This window comes from Melozone crissalis, unplaced genomic scaffold, assembly GCF_028551555.1.
Source record: "Melozone crissalis strain CALT ecotype California unplaced genomic scaffold, PUWL_Pcris_2 ptg000063l_1, whole genome shotgun sequence".
NCBI classification, from domain to species: Eukaryota; Metazoa; Chordata; class Aves; order Passeriformes; family Passerellidae; genus Melozone; species Melozone crissalis.
This window is the reverse complement of record NW_026535841.1, coordinates 15,073,540-15,091,898: the sequence shown is the minus strand read 5'-3', so window position 1 is coordinate 15,091,898 and position 18,359 is coordinate 15,073,540. Positions and strand designations below refer to the sequence as shown.

At 49.4% G+C, this 18,359-nt stretch overlaps 1 protein-coding gene across 2 annotated transcripts in view; it reads right to left on the bottom strand.

Moving 5' to 3' along the window:
- Window positions 1–9,542, bottom strand: part of ADGRD1 (adhesion G protein-coupled receptor D1) — a 110,065-nt gene extending 100,523 nt beyond the window's left edge. The window contains exons 1-6 of one of the 2 annotated variants that reach the window (XM_054288934.1): window positions 9,459–9,542; window positions 9,327–9,363; window positions 7,171–7,254; window positions 3,109–3,204; window positions 555–677; window positions 46–225 (exon numbers count right to left, since the gene is read on the bottom strand). In XM_054288934.1, the coding sequence (XP_054144909.1) occupies window positions 46–225; window positions 555–677; window positions 3,109–3,204; window positions 7,171–7,254; window positions 9,327–9,363; window positions 9,459–9,527 (589 nt within the window). In that variant the 5' untranslated portion in view covers window positions 9,528–9,542. The remainder of the gene's footprint in view (window positions 1–45; window positions 226–554; window positions 678–3,108; window positions 3,205–7,170; window positions 7,255–9,326; window positions 9,364–9,458) is intronic. The other variant, XM_054288935.1, reaches the window with a different exon arrangement.
- Window positions 9,543–18,359: the final 8,817 nt, after the last annotated feature.

The following is an 18,359-nucleotide window of genomic DNA, read 5'->3' as shown; positions in this document are numbered from 1 at the left end:
AATGCTGCAAAGAAATCGTTCTTTTTTTAAATGTAGAGACTTTACCCGGCGGGCTGAAGCTCGCTTTCCACCTCATCATGGCGCTGCCCCGGGTGTAGAATTCCACGGAGCCCTCGCCCTCGCTGGAGCAGATCTTGAAGCCGCTGGAGATCACTCGGCCCCCAGAGGCAGGGAGAAGCTTGGCCTGCTGGTCCTGGGTCTTCCAGAAGAAGGAGAACGTCACCCCTGAAGGGAGGGAGAGCAGAATGAATGAGAAAACCGAGCGCAATTGAAGATCTCCAGCGTGCAGAGCACAGGCGGTGGGAATGCCTCTGAGCTCAGGTCATCTGCTGGCACCAACCAGGACAGCCTTTTTAAAATCAACAGAGCTCCAGCTCCAATTTAACTTGCAGCTGGAAAAAACTAAAGTTTCAGCAATCAGCACTCAATTGTCTCAGAAGTCAGCAAAGTGTCAAGCCTCGTTTTTAGATTTCATTCCAAGGAGGAAAGAAAAAACGACTATTGAATAACATAGTTTGGCAGCAAAAGTCAATCACAATGAATGGGTTTCTCACCTTCAGGCCCACACGCCTCTGGATTACTGATGCAGGAATTTCTGTAGCTCCCAAAGAAGAGAAAGGTGACTCCTTTCTTTTCAGTCACGTAAATCCCTTTGTTCACCATCCCTTCTACAATATCTAGAGCAAAACCAAATCCAGTTTAACATTCACACAAAGGAAAGCTTCAAACTTCCTGGAAATGTGATTTTAACAGCTGGCTATAGCTCAGATGTTTATCTAGGTCCAACTGTAGGGCTTTTCTGTGTTGTTTTCCTTTTTGGTGTTTTGTGTTCCAGTTTTGTGCGTTCAGTTTCTTTGCTTGTTTCCATTGTTGTATTTTTAAAGACCGCACAGACATCTCTTTCGTTTCAAGTTTGTACATATTGCACTCATACCCACTCAGCTCCGTGGTTAACTAAGACTGACAGAACCCATACACCCAAAAATAATTATTTTAGAGTAATCTGAGTAAACTTTCTGCTTTGCACAGTTTGGAATGCCAGGCCCTTCCTAGAGGTGTCTTACCATGTTAGGCTGAGCCAGTAAAGAAATTCTTTCACCAATTAAAAGGTAACAAAACAGTGTTTCTTTTTTCAGTTTTTGAAAGGGCAAGCTGGTGATCAATCTCGTTTTCAATGGGAAATACCTCAATGAAAGATCCCTGACAAAGTGCACTCAAAGACAGAAACGGATCTCAGACATGCTCTGCTGGGGTGCGCTTGGCCCTTGGAAAGGCAATTGCTTCACCCAATGTGGATAACGAGTAATTTACCCAATGGGGACAATGACTATTTACCCAATGGGGATAATGAGTAATTTGTTTGTGATTTCCCGGTGCTCCCTCGCACAGAACAGCGCTGGTGCTCCTCTCCCACCCTGAGCACAGGGACGCTCTCAGCACAGAGCCTGGGGCTGCTTTGCTGCATTGTGAACCCCTCAGGGTCTGAGTGCAGCTCGCAGAAAACGATGGGGAGCTTTCCTGTTTGTCCCGGCTGATTTTACAATGCAGACAATGGGAAACCACAACCAAAAACCCCAACCAAAGCTCCTGCTGGGCTGAGATGCCTGCAGGGAGCAGAGAATGTTGGATTGCTGTTTCTGAGGAAGCTCCAGCATGAGACACATTTTCCTTTCCTCAATGAATGCAGCGAATGCATGTTTCAATGCACCGAATTTCATGTTTCACATTGAAACATAAATAAGGATAATAAATTATCCTTATTTAAATACCAGTTTTCAGGTATTTTCCCCTCTTCTTTGAGGAAGAAGCCATCAAGCCCCACCTCTAACTGACAGATAAAATTTAGTTCCTTTTTAAAATGTGAGTGTGTACTATGGGGTAAATCAAGCATTCCCAAGCTCTTCTCAAGGCACCTGAATTATAAATTCCCTCTGCAGGAAGCTCCCATAAGGTGACACATTTCTGTTCCCCCAGCCCTTCCTTTGCCAGGGGTGTCTCTCTAATGCTCAAATTAAACACACTTTATTATGTGAGAACTGTGCAAATGGTCTATAAAGCAGATAAGAGAGGGCTGGAAGGAATTAGGGTCATTTGGAGTTCACCATTAATAGAGTTCCCACTTGCCAGCACACTTTTACTGTTAGAGAGTAAAACACACTGGGTTTAGTACTGCAATGTAGAAGTGTCCCTATCTGAGCAGCCCAATGACAGCTTTGCCATCTCCATCCTCGTCCCCAGGTCGGGTTTGTGACACCTTGATGTGAGCTATACCCGAGGCACAGCGGGCACCAGGTCACACCTCCATCGCAGCCACACAGCGCAAATGCAATTACTGAAATTAAGGGACTTTGAGCTGCTGCAGCTGCTTCCCAGCCTGCCAGGATCCTGCCTGGAATTGGCAGTTTCTGTGTGTGGGTGTTAAAAAAATTGATATAATAATTAATTTTTATACATATATAAATATTTGCTTCTCATTAAAAAAAACAAACAAACAAAAAACCAAAATAAACTATCATGTTAATCAAAGTTGTCATGACTGACAACACCCCACTCAATCTGCTTGCATTTGTCTTTCTTAATATGTCCTCTAAAACCATTATAAACCAGTGAAAACCAGAGGGCTTTTTTTCCATTTCAGCCTTGAAAGACAAGAAAAAAATTAACCTGCTTACTCTCACATGTTCCTCTGAAATGTCGCCTCTGTTTCTTTTAAGCACAATATTAATTTCTTTAGGTTTTGGAGGATCCCTGGGGCCCTTCCTCTCATGGGATTCACGTGGGGATGCCTCTCCCAGAATCCCAGCAATGCAGGTAACACTGCAGGGCTGCTTTTCCAGCAGTGTGTGACAGCGAAGAAATAATAATAATAATAATAATAATAATAATAATAATAATAATAATAATAATAAATAATAATAGTAAATAATAATAGTAAATAATAATAGTAAATAATAACACTAATAATAACAATAATAATAACAATAATAATGATACCACCCATTTACCACACGACCACTTGAACCCGAACCCAGAGTTCACTCTGAATCCGGGGTTACAAGAACCATCCACGCCTGAGCAATGCAGAACAAAAAACCAGAGATTCCTCACCTACAGTTGCAGAGGAGTTAGAGTAGGCAGAGTCATTGGTATTTACAAAGGTAGAGTTATGGGGAGGAAGCACAGTGAAGTTGTGGATTCTTAGAGCTGGGTGGAACAACAAAAGAAAACAGGCAAATGAGCAAACAATGAATAAACACCGTCAGCAATGAATGGCCAGTTCATATCTCTCACACAGCACAAATCTCAGATCTGCCGACTGAAACCCGCCCCGGCTCCACCTGCTCAGGGAAGGCAGAGCCACTGCAGGAAGGTTCCCCTCAGGTGCTGAGCACAAAAATCTGCAAAATCCCGGCTGGAAATGGAAAAATGGGCCAGGCTCTGCTCATTTGTGCCCACAGAGCAGATCAGAGCAACGGACACAAACCAAAATACGAGAAACTCCAGCCAAATATCAGAAAATATCCAACTTTTTTATGTCTGGCCATAAGGTTTTATGCTCTGGTTTTTTTTTCTCTGATTTTGAAAATTTAACAGTGTCTTGCACACTGTAATTGTTTACCCTGGGCAGGCAAATAAAGCCTGATGAAAAGCCCATGAAAGTAGATGGAGAGACATCGATTTGGCATTTAGACCAACTGAGCTCGCAGAACAAAAAGACAAATGCTCTTAGGAAAAGAAAAACACACACAAAACCCTCCAGATAAAAATGCATTAAAATCGAGGGGCCAGATGAAAAACCTGAGCGCGGCCACTTTCTTTTTATTTGCTATATTTTGAGCTGATTGTTTCCTTTCAATTGCTGCTAGTGCTGAGATTTCCAAAGCATTAATTTGCTGCCACACTCTCAGCACACGAATGCTTTGAGAGATATAAATCTGGCTCCACACACAATGACTTCAACAAATAAAATGGATTAACGTGACAGACAGATCATGGTGCTTCAAGGATTTAAGAGGAGAAACATGGAATGAAAATAATTGCATGATATGATGAGTGGAAAAACAAGGCAGACTCTGCAATAAACAGAAGAGTTGTGTAATCAGAATGGAGCCCGCACCAAGCTAATTGTCACCTGGAGTAGCTCGCAGCAATAAAGAACACTTTTCTTGTATATCAAAGTGAAATATCAGCTAGATAAAACCCCCGCTGGAGGCAGCTGAAATGATATCTGTGTGTGATAAGGTGCAATGCAAACAAGTGGGAGGAACCTGAGCACCCAGGGCAGCGCTGCAGGGAATGCAGCACTGCAGAGACCAACACCTCTGGCCATGGGGTCCCCTGCAAGGAACTGCAGGACAAAATCCACCCCATGTGTTCAGCAAAGTGCTGCAGCTGGCTCGTTTATAAATTCCTTTGTCACCATGTTGCAATAGGAATCCAAGGAGATTGCTCCTGCGAGCACCAGGAACTTCATCTCTTCTGCTTTCTGTCTTCCAAGGCACTGAAATATTCCTGAATTTTGCTGGAGTAAAACTAAACTAAATTCGAGAAACAATCTAACATCAATTGTCCTTTTCCAAGAGCTGTATTTTATATATATATAATTTTCAAAACAGCTTGGTTGTACTGTGATTGCCAAGACAGTGCTAGATATGGAGCTCCTCATTCTTTTTGAAACCACGTGGAGTCCAGGGTCAGAAAATTACTTTAACACACTTCTAGAGAACATATGTGGCAACTTCTGTAAGCCAAATTATCATTCTCTTGCAGTCAGTAGGAGTGGTGCCATCAGCTCCTAATGGAAGCAGAACATTGCCCAGATCTATTTCTGGTCAGGCAATTCCATTCCTTCAGAAACGTTGTGGAAAGAGGTCAAAGTTTGGGCTGAGAACACTTGAACACCTCTCCAGGGAAGGGGTTTGGATAGTCACGGATCACAGACTGACATTGCCATTTGTGGTGGAAGTTTGGGGGACACTGGGGGGCTCTGGGGAGGCCCAGCAGCACATCTGGGGACGCCCAGCAGCACATCTGGGGCTGGCCACGGTGTCAGTGGGGCAGAACCAGCTCTGGGGACCCTGAAACTGAGAGGAGCAGAGCTCAGCTCAGTCCTGGGGATGGAGGGACACCCCCACAGCTCTGGGGACGCCCAGGGCAGTGCCTCCCACCCAGAGAGCAGCAGTGCCATTCCCTCTGGGTCCCCACCCTGGCTCATCAGGGACGGCTTGGCCTCAGCAAATCTCTCCCGATTTCGCCCAGCTGGGAAAAGAATTTAACGTCTATCAGCTCACGCTGCAATAATGAGGCTCCCAAAGGCAGATAGGACAGTGTGGGCTCCCATCAGACACCTCTCACTCATTTCTTTGCGTAGAGCTACATGAACGTTCATTGAACTGCCCCCCAACCAAAGCAGAGCCCCCTCCGTGCCCTGCTGGCACGGCCAGGGACCCCCGAGCGCCCTGGGGCCTGCACCAAACCAGCCAGTAACAGCGTGATCCCAATGGCTCCGCGCATCATTAACTCCTCTCTTTATTACCTCAGCCACGCACACCCAGCCCATAAAACCCCGGAGAACACTCCATAAAAACCAGAGATCACAAACACAGCGTCGTTTGGGCATCGGAGCCCTGCAAACACATTAACTGGGGAAAACCCCGAGCTCTGAGCCACAGAACTGATCCCCTGTGCTGTGTCCTGCAGGCACACAGAGCCGATCCCCCTGTGCCACGTCCTGCTGCCCTCCCACAGGCACAGAGCTGATCCCTGTGCCATCTCCCACAGGCACACAGAGCCGATCCCCTGTGCCATCTCCCACAGGCACACAGAGCCGATCCCTGTGCCATCTCCCACAGGCACACAGAGCTGATCCCCCTGTGCCATCTCCCGCAGGCACAGAGCTGATCCCTGTGCCATCTCCCACAGGCACAGAGCTGATCCCTGTGCCATCTCCCACAGGCACACAGAGCCGATCCCTGTGCCATCTCCCACAGGCACACAGAGCTGATCCCTGCGCCATCTCCCACAGGCACACAGAGCTGATCCCTGTGCCATCTCCCACAGGCACACAGAGCCGATCCCTGTGCCATCTCCCGCAGGCACACAGATCTGATCCCTGTGCCATCTCCCACAGGCACAGAGCTGATCCCTGTGCCATCTCCCGCAGGCACACAGAGCTGATCCCTGTGCCATCTCCCGCAGGCACACAGAACTGATCCCTGTGCCATCTCCCGCAGGCACACAGAACTGATCCCTGTGCCATCTCCCGCAGGCACACAGAGCTGATCCCTGTGCCATCTCCCGCAGGCACAGAACTGATCCCTGTGCCATCTCCCGCAGGCACACAGAACTGATCCCTGTGCCATCTCCCGCAGGCACAGAGCTGATCCCTGTGCCATCTCCCACAGGCACACAGAACTGATCCCTGTGCCATCTCCCACAGGCACACAGAGCTGATCCCCCTGTGCCATCTCCCACAGGCACACAGAGCTGATCCCCCTGTGCCATCTCCCACAGGCACACAGAGCTGATCCCCCTGTGCCATCTCCCACAGGCACACAGAGCTGATCCCCCTGTGCCATCTCCCACAGGCACACAGAACTGATCCCCCTGTGCCATCTCCCACAGGCACACAGAACTGATCCCTGCGCCATCTCCCAAAGGCACACAGAGCTGATCCCCCTGTGCCACGTCCTGCTGCCCTCCCACAGGCACAGAGCTGATCCCTGTGCCATCTCCCACAGGCACACAGAGCTGATCCCTGTGCCATCTCCCGCAGGCACACAGAGCTGATCCCTGTGCCATCTCCCACAGGCACAGAGCTGATCCCTGCGCCATCTCCCACAGGCACACAGAGCCGATCCCCTGCGCCATCTCCCACAGGCACAGAGCTGATCCCCCTGTGCCATCTCCCAAAGGCACACAGAGCCGATCCCCTGTGCCATCTCCCACAGGCACACAGAGCTGATCCCTGTGCCATCTCCCACAGGCACACAGAGCCGATCCCTGTGCCATCTCCCACAGGCACACAGAGCTGATCCCTGTGCCATCTCCCGCAGGCACAGAACCGATCCCTGTGCCATCTCCCACAGGCACACAGAGCTGATCCCTGTGCCATCTCCCGCAGGCACACAGAGCCGATCCCCCTTTGCCGTGCCAGGGCAGCCTCGGTACCTCCGTTGGTGTCGCGGAACTCCCGGATCCCATCCACATCTTCCAGGGGCCAGTAGTGGGAGGCTGATGCCAGCACTTTGAACCCTTCCAAGAAACACAGGTCAGGAGATTATTAAATTAAAAGAGCAGCGAGGTGCGTAACGAGTCTCCACAGAAAATAACCATAAAAGAGGTCGGAAGGTTAAGTAAACCAAAATATTTTATGTAAATCAAGCGTGGCACACAAGCGAGGCCATAAATCAGAGCAGCAGAGTAGATTAAAGCCTTATCACTGATTAGCCACTGCAGAAAACCTGCTTCTGAATCCCAGCTGATTCTCCTTCTAATTGCACCTAAAAGGGGTCACAGTCTCTGACTGAACCTCTGCTGGTGAATGCAGCATCCACTGAGATAATTCCAGATTTTCCTGAAGTTTGGAGCAGCAGGGACAGCCCAGAGCCCTGGGAGCTGCGTCCTTGGCCTCTGTGGCTCATCCCACACCTTTCCTCACCTTGCAGACCAAACCCTTTGGCCTGTTTGATGTTTGCTCTGTCCTTGTCCTGCCCTGGATACACCAGAGTTTGGTATCATGGATATTAAAATTTCAATCAAGTGCCTGATGCCCCCCTGTAGAGCCCTTTGACGGTCTCCATCCTCATGGCGCAGTTTCTGAGGTGACGAATCCTAAGATTTATTTTTTTATTTTGAGTGCAAAGTTGATAAAATTGCTAAACTTCACAAGAGGCAATTGCAGGTCTGAGCAAACAGGACTCCGAGTTCTGCATCTTGTGAGGGTACGAGAACTGCTCAGACTGGCTCCCAAAGCCAGCCACACCAGAGATATCTAACAAATGATTCATAACTGAGTTCATTAATCCAGGCTCTATTCTTAGCCCACCTAACTCAGTGTTTGCCGTCGCCATAGAGGCTTTCCCTCGGGAGGGGAGCAGAGCACAGACAAGACGTCCCATGGGATGGAAATGGGAGGGAAAAGGGGTTCTGTGGATCTCCATCCCCTCTGGGGGCCCGGGGGGCAGAGAAGGGCACAGCTGGCACTGAGAGGAGAGGGCACTGCAGCCTTGGAGCACAGAAACCCGCACAAAACAAAATCTGAAAATTCCAGGCAACCCCAACTCACCTGAGGCCTCTGGATCAAGCACCTGTTTGTCCTGAATGTAAAATCCTTTCAGAGGCAGTGACACCGACCAGGAGAGACCCCAGGGCTGGTTCCAAACCCAGCACCATCCCTGCAGCAAAGCCCGCACCCCAAACCCTGCACCCATTCCTGCAGCAAAGCCTGCACCCATCCCTGCACCCATCCCTGCACCCCAAAGCCAGCACCCCAAAGCCAGCCCGTGGCGCCCCCCACCCGGGGCAGCAGCGTTTCCCCTTTGTTCCACCAGCCAGAGGCCACAGACGCTCGTTTTTAGGAAATGGGACTCTCTTTTTTCGGTGCAGCAGAAGCCATTAATTACTGCCCCAACAGACGCGGCCTCTCCCCACCGCTCTGCCTTTCACTCGAGAGTAATTACATGTGGTCACAGCCGAAAAAGGCACCCCAGGGGCTGGCAAAGCAGTAAAGCTGTACTTGCACACCACCACGAGGCTTGAGGTTAAACTATTTATATAAACGGAGGAATTCTGCAGTTGCACACACAAACCCTTCCGAGCTCTCAGGGAGTTTTTCACATTGGAAACAGATGAGAAATCCTTAATCTGCTCTGTGACTGATTTAAACCCGAGTGCGAGGCTGGGAGGAGGGGAGAGGAGCTGAAGCTGTGCCAGGGAACAGCAAAGTGAACAAACTGGCACATCCAAGTGTTCAGCACTGAACCAAAAACGCTGAACATGGGGGGAAAGGAAAACATTCTGTGCAGAGATCTGACTCGGAAACTCACACTCAGGAAAGTGAGGATAGGATTTCCCACGTATCAAATAGAAGGCATTTTTCTCCAAACGTGTTTGCGTCCAGAATATTCCGTGGGTGGGGTGCTGAATTCAAAACGCCTGGGACAGCCTGACACTTTGGATATCGCATTTTTAATACAAGCTGGCACTCAAACAAGGGCTCAGCTTCTTTGGGGTACTAAGGGAATAAAAAAACCCCCACAAACTGCAAAAAAAGCCAATAAATACTCAAGCACGTTTTCAGAAAATGGAAGCAGAGCGTTCCTTACCTGGGTGTTTGGGGAGCTGGGAATGGTTCCCGTACACCTGCACAGAAAACAGCGCACAGTGAGACACGGGCGGGCAGAACCGCTGCGAGGAGCCCAAACACCCCTCGGCACTGCGGGGGTTCACAGCATTACCTGGTATTTCTGCTGAAATAAAATCAGCAAGGAATAATGGCAACAGAGCAGCGGTAACAAACTCTCCATGGTCTGTGCAAGGCTAAAAGTAGAGCTGAACTCAAACTCCTGCAAGGTTCCAATCATAAGTTTTCCTTTGCGACTTTTGGTATCAAAAGGGACATTTTCCATGCAGGTTCAAAAGGTCCATCCCTTCAGCGCTGGCAAAATGTCCTCGCAGACCCTCCGAGCGCTGTTTTCTTGCTTCACCCCTCGGTATCTTCATTTAACTCCGAATAAACTCCCGCGACCGGAGGAAAACTCACAGAAACGCGCGGCAAGCGCCGGAGCTGTGCTGTCCCGTGGCAAGGAGCCCAACACCTCTATTGCCAAAAGAGAAAAGATCCGGGTTGAACTTTGTGTCCGCGGGCTGCGCTCCAGCTCCGCTCGCTGCGAGGGAGAGACCCCGGGGAAACTCCCTGTCCGCCCCCAGGCGGGTCAAACGGGCTGAAATGGTCTGAAATGGTCTGAAATGAGCCGAAATGGGCCGAAAAGAGCCGAAAAGATCTTATCTGCAACTTTCTGTCCGTGATCTGCGCTCCTCCCCAGCTCCGCTCGCTCCGAGGCGCTGCAGGAACAGGCGCTCCCTGTGACCCCGGGAAAACTCCTTGATGGCTCCCAGGTGGGTCGAAATGGGCTGAAATGAGCCAAAATGGGCCGAAAAGATCTTATCTACAACTTTCTGTCCGCGCTCTCTGCTCCCGGTAGCTCCGCTGGCTCCGAGCAGGAACAGGCGCTCCCTGTGACCCCGGGAAAACTCCTTGATGGCTCCCAGGTGGGTCGAAATGGGCTGAAATAGGCTGAAATGATCCGAAATGGGCCGAAACGAGCCGAAAAGATCTCGTTTGTAACTTTCTGTCCGCGCTCTCTGCTCCCGGTAGCTCCGCTGGCTCCGAGCAGGAACAGGCGCTCCCTGTGACCCCGGGGAAAACTCCTTGATGGCTCCCAGGTGGGTTCAAATGGTCCGAAATGGGCTGAAATTACCCGAAATGGTCCGAAACGAGCCGAAAAGATCTCGTTTGTGACTTTCTGTCCGCGCTCTGCGCTTCCCGCCGCTCCGCTCGCCCCCGAGCTCGGAGGCGCTGCCTGTGACCCCGGGAAAACTCTCTGATGGCTCCAGTTGGGCTCAAACGGGCTGAAATGGGCTGAAACGGGCTGAAATGGGCTGAAACGGGCTGAAATGAGCCGAAAGGGGCCGAAAGGAGCGGCGCGATCCCGCCCGTCCCGCTCACGCCGCTTCCGCAGCCCGCGCTGATGTCAGCGCTGCCCTCCGGCCCCGTCCCACCCTGCCCTTCCCGTTCCTGCCCGTTCCGATCCATTCCTGGCCATTTCTGCCCATTTATATCCATTTCTGTCCATTCCTGTCCCTGTCCCGCCGCTGGGAGCGGCCCCAGCCCCGGCACGGAGGGAGCTCCCCAAAATCCGCACCTGGGAGCGATCGCGGCCACACCCAGCCCAGCACCTGCAGCTCAAACACCCTGGAACCCGACACCTGCTTATTGAAAACACCTGGCACCTGTTTATTAAAAACAACACCTCCAAAATCCGACACCTGTTTATTAAAAACAACACCTGGCACCTGTTTATTAAAAAAAAAACAACACCTCCAAAATCCGACACCTGTTTATTAAAAACAACACCTAACACCTGACACCTGTTTATTAAAAAACAACAAACTCATGTTGTACTCTGTCCGAAGAAAGCTTTAAATCACTGATTGCAATCGCACGGCGCTCCCAGGGATTGGTTTTACTTTTTCTGTACCGAGCAGGGGAAACTGAGGCACTCCTCATCTCACCGGTGTCCTCACAGCTGCACAAAGTTAGGAAAAATCTTCTGCAGTTGCTGCTTTGCTTCGTGTTTTAATAAAAATAATTACATGTAAGTATTTTATGAGAGTCTCCCAATTGCACTCCATGTCACAATTAACCAGCATTTTACATGTAAAGGAAAAATAGCAGCTAGAACTAGCTGATATTCTTAATTTTATCTGCTCTTCTGCGATAAAGCCTTGTTTTCAGTTCTCTCAAAGTTCTTTATTTTCAGCCAAATTAACTGAAAGACTACTATTTTGAACAAAATTTGATAAGCTTTCCATCCCTGTTAACTCCTTCCCTGCATTTCCCTATCAACACTCTGTACCTGTAGCTATTCTGTACCTGCACCTGTTCTATTTTCCTGTATGGAGATATTCTGTACCTGTTCTATTCTCCTTTCTGGGGACGTTCTCTACCTGCACCTGTTCTCCATCCACACCTTTTCTGTTCCCCTTCCTGGGCATTCCCTAAGCCCCTCACGCTGCATGGATGCTCCGAGGTTACCCAGGTTCAGTGCTACAAAATTTCAGTGTTGAAATGAAACGTGAGTTTTGTGTGCAATCCTGATTTAGGGCCCATAAAAGAATCATTTTGAAAATTCTGAATTTTTGAATTTCAGTTCCTACAAAAATGAGTGTATTTGCCTATTTCCCTCCAGCTTTTTGAGCCTTCCTCCCTCATTAGTGAGAGCCAAATCTCCTGGATGTCCTGCAGGAAGAGGAGGAATTCTGTGCAAACCCTATGGTGACAATTAGAGCCTTTCTTAGGAATAACAGAGATCTGCAGCTAAAAATCCCGAGAAGAAGCTAAAATGTAAAAAGAGAAAGGCAGGAATTTGAAATATTTGCCAAGAGGGGCCTGTCAGGGGACGGAATACGCTTACCAAAACAAGTGTGAGGATCCAAGCAAACAATTTCCCTGCCAGGAATTTCTGCAGAAACAGCAAACTGCTGCAGACACTGGGGACTGTGCAGAAACAAACTCCGAATTTATCCCTGGGATGCTCTGAAACGCGAACTGGGAAAGCCACAGAGCGCCCAGGACAGATGGGGCAGCGCCGCGGGGCAAACTGGAGTCACTGTTAACCGTGTCAATATGTTCGATTTGCAGTTTAGTTTAATACATTTAATAATTTGAGGGCTGGGCACCAGGGAGGCTCCGGGGAGCCCAGCATGGAACAGAGGTCATTGACAGTCCTGGTGGGGCCCTGCAGGTCCCTGTGGGTTCCTGGGAGCCCTTGCAGGTCCTTGCAGGTCCCTGTGGGTTCCTGGGAGCCCTTGCAGGTCCTTGCAGGTCCCTGGGAGCCCTTGCAGGTCCTTGCAGGTCCCTGTGGGTCCCTGGAAGCCCTTGCAGGTCCTTGCAGGTTCCTGGAAGCCCTCGTAGGCCCTTGCAGGTCCCTGCAGGTTCTTTCAGGTGCTTGCAGGTCCCTGTGGGTCCCTGGAAGCCCTTGCAGGTCCTTGCAGGCCAGGCTGGAGCCCGGACCGGCCCGGAGGCAGCACAGGCTGCCGCTGGCACCGACCCCAGCCCGGGTGCGGAGCCTCTGTGGCTGAGCCACACCTGGCGCTGACACCTGAGCAAAGCTCGGGAGCCATCGCTGAGAGAGGATCCCCGACCCTGCAGGACACAAACCCTGTGTGATTTCGCTGCTCCTGCCCTGGAATCGCCCATTTATTCACCCTGAGAGAACCGGAGCACGGCCGGGGCTGAACCGTTCCGGCAAACGCCTCGGGAAGGAGCGGGTTGGGAATGGATCGGTTCTGTAGAGCTCTCACATCGCAGTCTCCGCTAACACGGGTGAATATTGCGGGTTACAGCGGCTCTGGCCAGGCTGTCTGTCTGTCTGTCTGTCTGTGTGTCAGTGCCAGGCTCTGTCAGATTACAGCTGACAGATCAGCGCACATCCCGCACATTCACTGCCGCTGTTCCTGCTAATGCACACCCGGCCCAGCGCTCGTGGAGGGATTTATTTAATTAATTGGCTCACACCGATCACCGCAGCTCTGCGAACCCGCCCGTCTGTCCTCGGCTCCCGGAGCCGCTCAGGTGCGCGCAGGTGCCATTTGGGGGGGATTTGCACGGTAAAGGCCATTTGCAGCTGCATCCCCTTCCCGGAGACCGAGGAATGTTCCCTTTGCTCTCCCTGGAGTGTGCCCATCGATCCCCGCTAATGGGTAATTGCCACTAATTGCGCTAATTGGCCAAACGCGGAGATTGGCTCGGGATGCGGCAGCCCCCTGGCTCCGGGGAGCAGGAAAACGCAAACCTCCCTCAAAGCCAGGGCGTTTTTGCTTTAAAAAAGGTGGAAAAATCGATTATTTCAGATATTATCACCTTATCAATCTGCACCGATGTAGGGGATGGGGTAGAAAAGGCTGAGTTGCGCTTTTCCTTAAGGTTTGCAGCACACGAGTTCTGTTTTCCTTCTAAACCTGCAAAGAGCCCTGAAAGTGCTGAAAAAGCCCTTAGGGGCAGCAGGAACTGAGGGTTTACAGCTCTGCCCTGCACAACGCGCTCTGAAACTGCAGCTAAATACCCTGTGAATACCCAAAATACCTTAATACCCTCTGAATACCCAAAACACCAGCTAAATACCCTCCAAATAGCCACAGCACCTTCCAAAGCACCCTAATCACCCTCTAAATACCCAAAATACCCAAACACCCTGTGAATATCCACAGCACCCTCCAAAACACACTAAATACCCTCTGAATATCCACAGCACCCTCCAAAATATCTGAAATACCCTCTGAATACGCAAAACAGCCTCCTAAATACCCTAAATACCCTCTGAATATCCTAAATATCCTCTGAATACCCACAGCACCTCCAAAACCCCCTAAACTCCCTCCAAAATGCCCGAACAGAGGGCATCAAAGGGTGGCCACTGCACAGCTCCACTGCCCAGGACAGACCAAGCCATTAACGATGTTTTGATCAAGCCATTATCGATGTTTTGATCAAGTCATTATCGATGTTTGGGTTAAGCTGTAATTAACGATATTTCGGTCAAACCGTAATTACCAATCTGATTTTTTCGGTGGAGTTCCCCAGCCCATCCCACGGGATCTCTGGGCTGACAGAGCTGGGAAGGACAAACGGAGCAGCTCAGATGGGGAAAAGGAAAACAAACGCAAACCCTGCAGTCAACCCAGCAAGGCCAACGCGAGCAGGGAAAAATGTTTTTCTAATTAAGAATATGAGAAGTTGCTGGTGGATGCCAGAAAACAAAATACAGCGTTTTGGCAATGCGATTTGGGCCTAATCAAATGAAAATGCTTTTGTTGTGCAACATATGTAATGTTAAACTGATTTTATATTTTTATATATAGAGAGAGATATTCCTTAGGAAAACATTAAGACACTGATGATTCAAAGACCAATTTAGCCGGTAGATAAAACCATACAATAAATTATACATTCAAAGTTTCCCTAAATGAGGTCCCAGCTCCTAACAGAGTTATTGGATTGGCCCTTTTATTGTCTATTTTCTGTTCATTGGACAGCCTTTGCATCTCGATAGTGCCTTGAGTATCTGACTCCATGCGCTGAAGGAAACATCAGATTTTTGCTAAGCACTCTAGGATTTTGCGCCAATCTCAAAGATTTAATTTAATCAAATCTTTGATTATCTGAGTCTTAATGCCAAGCTCACATAAAATTGGATAATTGTGTAAATACAATGTTTTACAAATCCTTTTTTTGTGTGATTAAGCCAAATCCTTTTTGCCAGAAGCTCCCGTGTGTAACTGGGAACGTTGTGGGACCACTCAGGCACTCAGGTGCCCCTAATTACACAAATAATGTTTGTAATATTAGATGATAATGGTGAATAATCCCTAAAGGGTGATGAATGCTGCCTGTAGGGTTTGTGGCAGCTTTTCTTTGGGGCATTTGCAGCTCCCAGAGGTCCCAGGGCCTGCAGAGCTCAGCAGGAGGAGGCAGCAGCAGCCCCTGGGATGTTCTTTGTGTCCCTTCACATGCAGAACCGGGGCTCTGCATGGACAAAGGTCCAGCCCAGGTGTCTGACGGTGTCGCAGAAATTCGGGGAATCCAGCGTTCACACGGCGTCCAGCATCGTGGTCGGTGCAATCCTCGAGGCAGCGATCACTCTGGAGTGGTGCCGGGACCCAATCCGGTGATTATCGGCCTGGAAACTTCTATTCTTACACTGGAACCTCGATGTTTATCTCAACATAGTCCGGGAACTGCATGTATGTGAATGAGGCACTGCCACGGCCAGGGTGGCCAAAATACACAGTTTGGATTTTACAATATTTTATACACGAACAGCACGGATTATCGCTACCATACACTGCAAAGGCACGGAAACAATTCCAGAACAAGCCCCGTCCCTCCAGGTGCCCGCCCTGGCTCCTGGGCCAGCGCCCACAGCAAAGCCAGCACAGATTCCCCTCCGTGCCCCCCTGGGCCCTGGGGCCCCTCTGGGTTTGCTCCAGAACCTGAACAATCACTCACATCTGCCCGAGGAACCCCCGTCCCAAACATCCCGAAATCACAGCGCACGCCCTGGAGTCCTGGAACTGCCTTAAAACATCCTTCCAAAACAATAAATGAAAGAAAAGAAAAGAAAATCCCATTTGTATCTGCCATTGTTCTTCATGCACACTGCAGGAAAGTAAACTGGAATAAAAACAACCATTCAAAATGCGATTTGGACTATGGAAATGGATAGGATATGGAGATCAAAGAAATCCCCCTTTCTTTTTCTGGAGGATTTGTCAATCCCTCCGTGATTTCCATAGGCTCCTTAGAGAAACGTCATTTTCAGATGTCATTGCAGCTAGAGAGGATTGATGCAACCTGATTCATATCCCTTTTAATTAGTTAGAAATTCAGAATTTTCAAGAGATTCAGTGTTTCCCTTCTGGGCTCTAAGACTTTTTAGCATATGCAAAGTCAGCTGGGACAAAGAGCAGGAGATGGAAACACCAAGGAATGCCCAGCACACCAATCTGTAGAGTTAAATAGGGAGAAACAGCTCTGTGGCCAGGCCAGCACCTGTGGAAATGGCATTACAAACTCAGCACGTCAGATTTGCCACAGCCAGGGATATTTGCCATGTGTTTAGGAGCAGGATTTTTTGCTCAAAGAGAATAAAACCATTAATCCTCTGCTAGTAGTGAACCACTGGAGCCCCCATCCACTCCACAGGTGGAAATTAAAATACAAATCAGCCTGGAAAGTGCTTTAGTGATGAACTAAATCAGACAGCATTGTTTTCTCATCAAAAATATCTGCTGTGCTCTGCTGGATGTGCTGCTGGATGGATGGATGAGTTTTTCCCCCGGTGAAGCTATACTTTATTTCAATGTCAGTTATCAATATGTTGGCTGTCTGCCTCTAACAAGCTCTGATTGTAACAGTTCTTCACATAAATGTGATGAATTGTGGGAAGGATGATGGTGCTGCTGCGCTGCGCTGTGCTGAGAGCATCAGGATGGAGGAATCCACCTGCAGAGCTCGGTCAGGGTGCATTTCACGCTTCTGGCGGATTTCACCTGTAAAAAATATAAAAATCAACGTAGAAATGCAAAAACTCGACGTGGAAATGTAAAAAAAAAAAAAAACAACATAAAAATACAAAAATCAATGTAAAAATGAACGTTAATATCAATTTCTGAAGGGACCGAGAGCCGCTGGGCGGGCGGCGGCCGCCACCGCGTGGCCGAAATGGGAACTGCAGCGGGGGCCGGGACAGCGCTCGGAACGGCCCGGAACGGCCCCAAACCAGCCCGGAACGGCCCCAAACCAGCCCGGAACGGCCCGGAACGGCCCAAAGTCAGTCCGGAACGGCCCCAAACCAGCCCGGAAGGGCCCAAAATCGGTCCGGAACGGCCCCAAACCAGCCCGGAACGGCCCGGAACCGGCCCAAAAGCAGCCCGGAAGGGCCCAAAAGCGGCCCGGAAGGACCCGGACCATCCCGGAACGGCCCGGCAGCGTCCCGGCATGGCCCCCGTGTGCTCGGAGAATCCCCCCTGCTGCGCGGGAAAAGGGCATTAATTAATTAACTGATTGATTGATTGGTTAATTCTGCAGTGCCCGCCCGGTGCCCGGGACACGGCTGTTCCCAGCTCCATCGGAGCCGTTCATCGTTCACTCCGAGAGCCGAGAGCTGCTCACGGCTGCTCTGGGCCTGGCCAAGCCTGCAGGGACCCGTCCCAGGCAGCTCCTCACTCATAAACCGGGCAGGATTCTCTCTTGCTGTGGTCTGAAATAAGCGTTATACCTAGACCCCAACTTCGGTATTCCAATAAAACAAAACATCCAGTACAAGTAAGAAACAAAAGTACTAGATCCAGAATCAAATGACAATGAATAATGCCAAAAATTGCAGATTCCTTGTTAATTATGACCCACTTTTTAAATTATAAATGCAACAAAGCTCTCTGGCTTGAGCTCATTCCCTAAAACCTGCCCAGAAAACCCGGGAATCTTTCCCTTTTTTAATGTTGTTATCCATTGAAAAATTCTGACAGGAAAACTAACCTTTGTATTCTCAGTCTAAACAAAACACACAGTGCTCCCCCCTCCAGTGGGATTTGTTAAAGGCACCAAGATGGAAAAAAGCCATCAGCAAGTTACCTCTGGTTTTGTGCAGTGGCAAGTTCATACAGCGGAGCAACAGGAATTAATTATTATCACTGCTGGGAAATCAGACCGGGGCAGACTGTCCACTGAAAGAAGTTCAGCACAAAAACCATTTGTTATTGAATTAATCTGCTGTCTTTGGCTCAGCACCTTGTACAGTGACTGGAAAGGCTGCATTGGGAAAGGTAAAATCAGTGACTTTGTCACTTCAGCAATCACAGGAGGAGGGACACAGAAAACTTTTCTTTTTTGATGTTACAGATCACCACAACCTTGAGGAGCTTCCTGTTTATGGCTGTTTTACAGTTGGTTTTCAGTCCTTGCTAATAAAGTGCCAACACAGAAATAGGCAACTCCGAGCAAGCCATAATTGTCTCCTAGAAACCTGAACCATATTAATAGCATTCAATTTTGAATGCTTGTATTTAATATATTA